The sequence below is a fragment of the Anser cygnoides genome, chromosome 4, assembly GCF_040182565.1.
Source record: "Anser cygnoides isolate HZ-2024a breed goose chromosome 4, Taihu_goose_T2T_genome, whole genome shotgun sequence".
Taxonomy (NCBI): domain Eukaryota; kingdom Metazoa; phylum Chordata; class Aves; order Anseriformes; family Anatidae; genus Anser; species Anser cygnoides.
The window spans coordinates 76,540,916-76,550,832 of NC_089876.1; the positions used below are offsets into that span (position 1 = coordinate 76,540,916).

At 40.3% G+C, this 9,917-nt stretch overlaps 1 protein-coding gene across 2 annotated transcripts; it reads right to left on the bottom strand.

Moving 5' to 3' along the window:
• Positions 1-361: 361 nt before the first annotated feature.
• Positions 362-9,863, bottom strand: CASP6 (caspase 6). 2 transcript variants are annotated; one of them, XM_048066383.2, is made up of 8 exons: positions 9,729-9,863; positions 7,891-7,932; positions 7,100-7,142; positions 5,552-5,698; positions 5,071-5,147; positions 4,452-4,627; positions 2,544-2,700; positions 362-1,904 (listed from the first exon to the last, which is right to left on the bottom strand). In XM_048066383.2, the coding sequence occupies exons 1-8, from the start codon at positions 9,757-9,759 to the stop codon at positions 1,666-1,668; spliced, it is 912 nt and encodes a 303-aa protein (XP_047922340.2). In that variant the 5' UTR covers positions 9,760-9,863; the 3' UTR covers positions 362-1,665. The 2 variants fall into 2 exon arrangements, with proteins under 2 accessions (XP_047922340.2, XP_047922341.2); XM_048066384.2 differs by lacking the exon at positions 5,552-5,698.
• Positions 9,864-9,917: the final 54 nt, after the last annotated feature.

Here is a 9,917-nt window from a genome sequence, read left to right on the forward strand (position 1 = left end):
CGTTGTTTTTATTTGCTCTATGTTTTCAGTCCCTTAAGGAAGTTGCTGTAGCAACGTTCTTCAGATATTTGTCAAATCGCTTCAGTAAAATGGAGGTATTCTGCTTCCTGGTAAAAATGACAGGGATGTTTTTTAGAATGAGGGCTGTCTTTTTAGGACTGTGACTATAGCACAGTAGCGCTAGCTTAGTAAATAAGTAACTCTTGTATTAAGTATTACTGATTTGCTTTCTGTTTCCTTTTCACTAGCTCTGTTCTCTGATTTTGTTTGTTTAACACCACTGGTGGAGGTTAGACTTGCATCCAAAGTAAGCTGTTTGTTTTAGTCAATATTGCTGGAAAACTAACATACATCAAACTCATTTACTGTAAAATTATTTGTTTTATTGTTGCATTTTATTGACAGGACTTATCAAAACATTCACACATACATGATTTATACAAAGCTTCTAAATAGCCCTATTAAGCCTAAATATCTGTGACTCAGAACACAGTATGCGGAAGGACTTAAGTAAAGCAGAGCCAGTCAGTCAATTATTTTATACCCAGGAAAGTGGATTAAGCCACTTCGCTCAGCTTGAGTTCTCCATCATCCCCCCGAGTTAAGCACGTGTACCAATAACGTAAAAACTAATTAAAAAAATAATGATAATTTGCTTCCATTACATATGGAAGTACTTCTGTTACAGATGGAATTGAAATTACTGATGCTGCAGTTGCAGCAACCTGAAACATCCTATGGTGACAAACGTGCTGTCAGTTTTGTATGCAAAAGGACAGTGTACAGCCGAGCTCTGGAGCCGAGGGGAGGCAGAGGCTGATCCAACACCACGGCCTGAAGTATAAAGGTGTGTACATGTTGTAATTTACAGAGCTGCTAGAGATATCCAGCAGAGTTATAAGCGACCCTGGACCCTATAAATGATTTGCTTTGAGATCTATACAAGATGAGCTTTCACCACTACGGAGTGTATTTGTACCCAAAGTACGTAAGCAAGCTATTCGTGGTCTCACTTCACTACTGCTCGCTCTACTCCTTGCAAAGCACCAGCAAGCTTTAACTGTAGCACAGATGTAAATGATTTGCAAGCAGAAGAAGCACTTTATTTGCATTAATACTAAATTGCACTCAAGGAATAAAGTTCCCTTTTAGTGTTGAGAGAAAATTAAAACAAAAAAAGTCTTAAAAAATCATCCTTGATAAATCAATAAAAATTGGAAGGCAGATATGACCGCACACAGATTTAAAAAGATGTCTTAAAAATATATTCCCTGTAAACAGTGCTCTTTGAGCAAGAAAAGTTAACCTAATGCAGTATTTAAAAAGGTTTGGAAATAGTAAAAATGTGCCATAATTAGAAAGCAAGCAAGCAAAAATCTTACTTTTTCTTTAAAAGCTATCTACAGTACCCATTTCAATGAAATCTGAGCACCTTTTACTAGTCTTGCACCAGCAGACTTTTCCCAATTTCCCTGAGAGGAACAGAGCTGTAATACTATCTTTAAAATCACTTTAAGAATTTAGAAACTATTGCCTATACCAACTATAAGATTTGATCTCGGTGTTTTTGCAAATAATCGTATAGAATATTTGTCTCCTGATCTAAGATAGTGTTTTTCTCACTTCTACAGCCAGTATTAAAAACTGTCATTGCTAAATAATAACCTACTTAGATTTTGGATGAAAATACAATTTTTTAGTTAACATTGAGGCAAAACAAGGAATCTGTTTTTTTCCTATAGCATTTATGTCCTTGCACACATCCACTTTGCGATGCGATACTTTTCTGTTAACGACAGTGAGAAGTTCTGTGAACTCCAAGGAAGAGCCATGCTTCTTCAGCGCCTCACACAAATCTTGAATGTACCAGGAGCCATTTATGGTTTCACGGTGAGAAAAGTAACCTATTGTAGAACAGGAACATAAAATGATACTCAGTTTTAAGTACCCATTGCCACCCGATAAACATTCACGAATTACTCCTTGCTAGCCTCACCCATTAAGTATAATCATTGAGATTAATAACGGGTGTAAATCTTATCGTGTCAATTATGCAATTTTTCTAGAAACTGTAGACAGGAAATGTCCTTGAGATCACTTATAGTGCTTGGCCAAGTGGAGTATGGTTCAGGGACAGGTGGCTTATTGTACACAGGACTGTATCTGCAAGTTGCAAGAGAGCAGATGGGACCGAGGACAAAGATAATGTGGTGGACAGGGGAGGACAGCCATGTAGTACAGGGAAACTTACAAGGCACCAGCGTACTACAGTCCTGGAGAAAAGGGAAACGCTTGCTGTCAGAAGACAGCTCAGCAACAAGATTATGATGAGAACGCCTCTGCTTGGCAAATTAACTGCAATTTTGATGGTTTGTTTTTACTTTTTCCTTAACATATGGGGCTCCTTCTCAGATAAGACATCACTTATCAGACATGCAAAACAGATGACCTGGAACTGTACTCATTTTGACTGCAGAATGAGGAAGTGTCCAAACTTGTTATTGAAGTATCAGACACACACATGTAAAATAATAGAACTTTACCTTGTGCCACAGAATAGCACATGAGAAAGTCTGCACCAGCAGGCAGGGTGTAGACACCAGCTGCATCCACTTCAGTCTCGTTAACAATGGTTTCTTCTGTGCCGTCTACTGTATCCTGAACAATAACTGGATCGTCATGTTTATCACCTCGACATGCCTGTTAGAGAGAGAAGGATTAAGTCTGCCCTCACCTCTGTGAAGCTCACCTTTGTTTCTACGATGCTTTTAAGCAGGGGGGACTCCTATTCAGTATGTTCCTCATTAACCGTGAATGTGGATCCATAATGACCCATTTCGATCTCTATCAATTAAAATCTCGGTGATGAAGTCCACTAAAAGCTCTGAGATGATCACGGAATCACTGAGATTGGACGTGGGACCTCTTGAGTTCATCTCACCCAAGCCTCTTAGCTCAAGCAGGATCAGCTAAAGCAAGTTGTCCAGGACAGGACTATACCCAGCTGGCTTCTGAGCATCTCCAAGGATGGAGGGAAACTCTACAACCTCTCTGGGTGACATCTTCCGCTGTTTGACCACCCCACATAGTTTAAAAAAAAAGTTCCTGTGTTGAGATGGGGCTCCATGCATTTTTTGTGCCCACTGCCTCTTGTTTTGTCACTGTGCACTGCTGAAAAGAGTCTGGCTTCCTTTTCTTCCTTCCCTCCCATCAGGTATTTACATACATTGATAAGATCCCCTTGAATCTTCTCTTCTTTAGGCTGAACAATCTCAGCCTCTCCTCGTATGAGAGATACCCTCCAGTTCCCGAATCATCCTCACAACCCTGTGCTAGACTTGCTCCTCTAAGTCCTTTTCTTTCACGTACTGTGGAGCCCAGAACTGGACACAGGACTCTGAATGCAGCCTCACAGGTGCTGGGTAGAGAGAAAGGATCACCTCACTTAACCTTTTGCCTGCACAAGCATTGAATAAATGCTCTGAAGCACAGCCATCATTATACACTCTCTAGTTGTTAGTTGCAGGATTATTTTTTTTGGTAAGAAGTCAGTAAATTAACCCGGCATTACCAGTGTTGCAGAAAAGCTACACAGGGAGAGTAAGAAGGTAAGAACACACTTAAAAGGTACAAAGCAGGTAACAGGCATTAGTTAAGAGATATCACGTAAGAGGAACGTGAAAATTTTCTTTCCTTTACAGTGATGAAGTTCTGTCCTTGCTGTTTTCTCTGTAATTTCCGAAGGTAAATATTATACTGATTGTTCTTTTTGCTGTAAAAGAACTCAGTTTATGAACTGGACTAAGTTAATTTGCTTTTTGATGAGTATATTTTATAAATGTTTCCAAGTACTACTTGTAATATGAAATATACAAATATTTTCCATCTTTGGCACCAGATTATTTTTTTTAAAAAAGCTAAATGAGTCCTAATGAAAAAAAATATTATCGATGTGGTGATTTTCATAGCAGCCTTGTGCTTATGTCAGCTTTCATTTGAAAAAAGGTAATTCTTAGAATCACTCTATAAACAACTAAAGTACAATCTGGTTCTCATTTTCGTTTGCTAGTTGTAACCTGGATAAAGACGGGCTGAAGCCCCAAGTAACTTGGTTTGACCCCATAGCTGACTGCTGCATACAGGAAGCTGGACCACAGACCTCCTGACATCCCTTCCAACTGGCGCTATCCCTTGAATGAAGGAGTGAAACAGGAGATTACGTACGGGTTTTATTTGACTGCTTAACACCAGCAGTATTTCTGAGCCAATAAAGCCTTAAATTCATTCTTTAAATTCTACAGAGACACTGAGTATTGGTCATGGAATGAAAAAAAAAATAAATAAAAAGGAAACTTTCTCTTATGGGAAGACTATTTCAGAAAAAAACGATTTCTCTATTACAAGAAGATGACATAGGTCAGTGTCAACACCAACAAATTCAGAAACCTTACCTGAATGATAAATATCTTCGGCTTTCCTACCAGACTCGGGCACTTGTCTCCCCTGAACATGTTTGTGATTGTCTCAATTTTGATTTGGCCATCATGTGCATAAACATGATCATTCTCACCGTGACTCAAGTATACACAAACAAAGCAGTCGGCATCGCTGTGGTCATCCAGAGAGGCTGAAATATCAAGTGGTGTTTAGATGACTAGAAAGTGATCTTCAGGTGTAAAAAACATGGCACATTTGTATCCTATTATTTAATCTCAGATCAATCATTTTTCAAACGAACCCTATTTTCAGATAGCGTAATACTGCAGAGATGTGAAGTTAAAATAATTAAACATGGCTGAAGAGTAATGCCACTAAAAGTAAAAAGTACATTATTAACTTCTAGCTGCAAGTTAACTACTTTCAGCTCCTAGCAACTTTGTTGGTTCTCCCAAAGAAGATTGCTTACATTATAATAAAAGTATCTTCAGTCTAACACTTAAGTCCCTTTAATGTTAAGCAATTCCACTGGTGCACAAGAAGTATTTTAAGCTAGATGAACATAGTAATTGGAAGAAAAATATATCTAGAAATTCTGCTACAAATAGACATAACCAATATATAGTATCCTACCTTCATGAACTTTCTGCAGCACATCTTCTGCTTTCAGGTCATCAAAATCTCTGACTTCAAATCCTAGGTCTGTCAAGCTGTTGTTAAAACACATAAGCGTTAGTAAAAACCTTTTCTCAAATTATATGTCAGTTCCTACCAACTCAATTGCTTTCACTGTGAGAGAATGAATATTCATGTTTATGCATTATTTATGAAAAAAAAACAACAAAAGTGAAGATGTTGGTCTCAAACGGGTGTCCAGTGCAGGTGTAGTACATAAAGTTGCTTTGAAGACCCTCTCAAGTCACAGGACGTGCCAGCAGTTTCTGTGACTAAGAGGAATGTCCCTTGAAGCTTTTTTAAGTCTTTCTTTGCCAAGGTTGCATAGGTGCTTATGTCTGTGAGATATTTTCTTCTGTTCTTAAACATAAGATTTAGGTAACTGCTTATTTCTGAAGTTTATTTTTTTAAGCTTTGGTGGAAAAAACAAGTTTCTTACCTGCGTTTCAGATTGTTTCTGTCTGCAGAAGTCCCACGTCTTTCTGGCAGCATTAACTGCCAATAAAAGCGCTCATGATTGAAGATCAGTGCAACTCCTCTTCTTTGATGGTTCATTTTGTATTGCTCTGCAGGGTCATATGTTTGTCTGTTGCCAGGGATGGAGAATTTTCTTGATGAGTGTTAGTGGCTAGTTAAATTCCTGTCCCATATTCCTGCTGGCTGAGGCTTCTGAACTTGACTAGAAACTTCGAGAATCCAATTTCAGAAATGCAAAATGTGTAATATTATAGAAAAAAACTAAATCATTGAGTCTTTTTGAGAAGCTTGGGCACATTAAGCTGTTCAGTAAAAACACGCATTGTGTAGGTTCAAGGCTCTATCAGGTAGTGTTGAATAGTTTATCTACCATGTATTTGCATTTACAGTTTTCAGGAGGCTGTCTCATTAGTAACACAGTGAGGCATATAAAAGACCTTCAGATTTGGCTCCAGTTCTCCACACTATATTTTTAGCTAAACATTATTTTAGCATAGTTGAATGGCGCATATTTATTTATTTGGAATTTTAACTGTGTGAGGTTTGCTTCAAGTTCTAAATAAACCGAGTGCTGCATCATAAGCAATAGGCTATGTAGTGTATAGTGGCTGATGAGGTGGTATACGCACTGTTTGCAAGAGGAGAATGAGTTGGTATTATTTACCCTTCCAAAATGAAAGCTCAGATGGTACAACTGTTCATCTAAGTGTTTAACAATTAAGCAACAAAGCACTAAAGCTGAGAGACAGTGCTGGCACAAGCACAAATGATCAACCCAGCTTCTGAGTAGAAGAATTTTAAATATTAAGGCAACAAACAAAGAGTTTGGAGTAGCGTTCAGTGATTTTGTTGTTTTATGAGCACACATAACATAGAGGTCTGTGACAGCATGCTATGGACTGTACGCCTGGACCCAAAAGGTCCTTTCCAAGCTTTGGCATGGATATATTTAGAGGGACAAAGCATACAATCTTGCTGCTTCTGTTGACAAGAGGCGGTGGCGCAGGGAACAGAAGCTAAAGGACTTCTGCCAATAGCCCTGGCAACAGATAAGGCCAGTGTTATAGGTGTACAGAATGACACTCCAGGTCATGCTGCCCTAGAAATGTCTGTAGGCAGAGCTTTAATATTTGGCATGTTACTGTTTATTTCCTGCTGTGTTCAGTTTTGGTGCAATTTGTGGAGGAAGTTCAGAACACTTGCCTGCAGAAGTTACTTAAAGATCACAGTTTATTCCAAAATGCTTTTGTTTCACTGCAGAGTGACTGAAGTGTTCCATTAAGTATTTCTACCTCTCCACTTTATTATGAGCAGCTGGTTAATAAAACTTTTTGTAAGATCTGCAGCAGAATTCAAGAACAGTTCTACATCTCATGTAGTTAAAACTAAGAACATATTCTATAAATGGGTGGGGTTGAATGAATAATCCATTCACGCTTTTAATAGAAAGTAAGCAACTTTCAACTGACTTCAGTGGGTCATTTCTCTATCGTTGCCATCAGAACTTTACCTTTTGTTAAGAGCATCTACTTCAGTGATGTTCTGATTTCTGTCTGTTAGAGAGATTTAAAAAAAATCATTAAGAGAAACAATTTTAATCTGTGCATCCAGCCATAAAGTTTAGCTGTTAGCGTAAACCAAAAGCTCATTCCCACATCAGCTGAGTAGGCATGCAGTTTAACAGCTTCATTAGCATTTGTACCCCAAAATTTTGGAGGCTGTTCTTAAAATTCTGACCCCAACAGTCTGAATTCTAGGTGGTCAAGATGTGAATATTTTATATCTAGCTAGCTATCTATATAGCTATGTATTCAGAGGTTATGATTGTATATAAGTAGCTACCTGGCTGTATTTAAACAGAGTCTCCTAAGCCCAATAGTTAGGATTTTACATAATCTAAAAATACCCCGTGTTTGTGTTTTTTTTTGTTTCAGTGGTGCTGCTGATACAGAACTGAGTGTTCTCTTTGAGGTTGGGATGCAGCATATCAGTCACAGAAGGCACTATAACCATACATATAGCTAACAACAGCTGAAAAGATGCAAGATTTGTACCTTTTCTTCTGCTAAGCTATACAGATATATGTATCTCCAGTAGAATAATGCACATAAAGGTAACACTGCGGAAACAACAGGGAACATGCACGTGTTGGGAGGCTGTAAAACTGAAGACCTGCAGATGTTTAGGCCAAAATATTTAATCCTTTTGCTTAAACATCTCAGTGGGCTATAAAATCACAGCTCCTCCTAATACCACTGGAGACTAACTACCCCATTATGACGGCTATATACTATCTTTTACCTGTGGTGGTTAATGTAGATCTGCTATCCAACTGAACATGGCCTGCAATTAGAACAGAAAAAAGACATGGTCACACACACACATGCATATATTACAAACTATTCTGTATACACGATACTTGTTGTTTTTTTCCCTGTTTTTTTGCATCTGACTAAAGTCTTTTGCAAAATGAACTAACATATATATGCACTGATAGAGAAGAAAAGTTCATAAAGACGTTAGAAAAAACTTGCAGAAATCTAGAACTGACTTTAGAAGCCCCTGTGTTGAACTCCATAGCAAAGGAGACTGGGGGACAGCTCAAAGCGAGTCAGCATTACTATTTACTTTAAGCATTACTATTTACATGTAAATTTCCTATTTGTAAATATCGATCATGCTTGCAAGTGGTGGGTTTTATGAATATCACCAGTGACCCAGTGCATAAAGAGCTATTTCAGTTTGCTTGAAACAACACCTAGGTCAGATTAATGACAGAAATACAGAAAACAAGTATAGATAAAACGTAGCAACAGTACTTGTGCCAGTGGCTTTGTTTATAATATGACCCAGAGAGCTGTATGTTTAAATTGACACCGTATTTTTGCTTGTGTACCTGAGATCTGTCTGATGCTTTTGCCTCAACTTAAAGAGAGGGGGGAGGGAACCCCTAAAAACCCTAACAGACCTTAAAAATGTTACAGTCAAACTTTTAGGCAGAAATGCTGACATATAGACATAAAAAGACCACAGATTGCCTGGGCCAAAGGAAATTAGAGAAGGATGTTTTACTTGTTCTTTTAGTTCTGTTTAGTCGGTTAGCCTTGAGCTTTTTATTGCTGCTGTCACATTGCAGCTTCATTCAAGTAAACACTACTTAAAAAAAAAAAAAAGGAAAAAAAAAGTGGTTTATGGAAAGCTTTCTGCTTGTCTCACACAGGCTTCTTCTAAAAACTATCTGCTCTCAGTGGGACTACTCGTCTTAAATCTTGTGGACTGTTTCAAAGGAATCCAAAACCAGGTACGCACTGAATTTACCCTGGGATCTGACAGCATGTTTTCCTGGATGCATTTTCATCTCATAATATTTCAAAAATACACTTGGGAAGTACCGGCAGCCACATGGCACAAAGACTCTACAGCACGCCTAACGGCATCTTGGGGAACCCAAAACATACTGAAAATAATGCTAAGGAAGAAACGGTATGTTTTACCAAGGTCAGCTTTGCCTCCTGCTATGAAAAGGAGAATGCCAAGGGTTGGAACTTTAAAACATCCAATGCAAGGTTTTACTATGTGTGGCGAAACGTTAGTGCCTTTGTTTAACGCCTAGAAAGCGTGGAGTATTCTCAAAGAAGGGGAAACCCAGAGGAGAACCGTGGGCCCTTCGTCCTGAGGGGTGCAACCCCCATCAGCTGCTGCCTGTCCTTTCTCACCTGCACCGGCCCCTCAGGTATCCTGCTGTAACTCGCCTGGCTTCAGCCACAGGGCTCAGCACCCAAGCCCTAGCAGTCCGGGCAGGAGCCTTTCAATACAAGCCTCATCTCACCGAAACCGAAAGCTTCCCTCTGTAAGTCTTTTAATTTTTTACCCTTCCAGTAGCCCGTGTTTTGAACGAAGTGGTGCTTTGGTGACAGGACCCGAGCCGCCTCCCCCCGAAGACGCGAGCTGCAGCGGCTCACAAGCCCCTTCCCAGCAGTACCCCAGCCCGGCGTTTGCCGTCCCGTTTGCCCTCAGCCCGGGCCCCTCTCCCGGTCCCCCACGTCCCCGTCTCCGGGGGTCTGCCCGGGGCTCACCCCGGCCCCCCCCAGAAGCCGCTTTTGGGCCCCGGGGCGGGCGGTCGCCATTCCGCCTCCTACCTGCCGCCCGCCGCCGCTCGGTGCCCGACATGGCGGCCGGCCCGCTGGGTGCCTCCGAAGGACGCGGGGCGGGAGGAGGAAGGGGAAGCCTTCGGCCTGCCCCCGGCTCCCCGAAGGTGAACGGGAGGAATGGCTTCCTCGGGATGGAGCCTGTCGTCTGCTGAGGCGTCCCCCTCGGCGCTGGGGAGG

Coding starts and splice junctions, on each gene's coding strand:
- CASP6 (XM_048066383.2), bottom strand. CDS start 9,759: ATGTCGGGCACCGAGCGGCGGCGGGCGGCAG. Junction 2,701..4,451: donor CGAAGATATTTATCATTCAG/GTAAGGTTTCTG, acceptor TCTCTCTAACAG/GCATGTCGAGGTGATAAACA. Junction 1,905..2,543: donor GTGCTATTCTGTGGCACAAG/GTAAAGTTCTAT, acceptor GTTCTACAATAG/GTTACTTTTCTCACCGTGAA.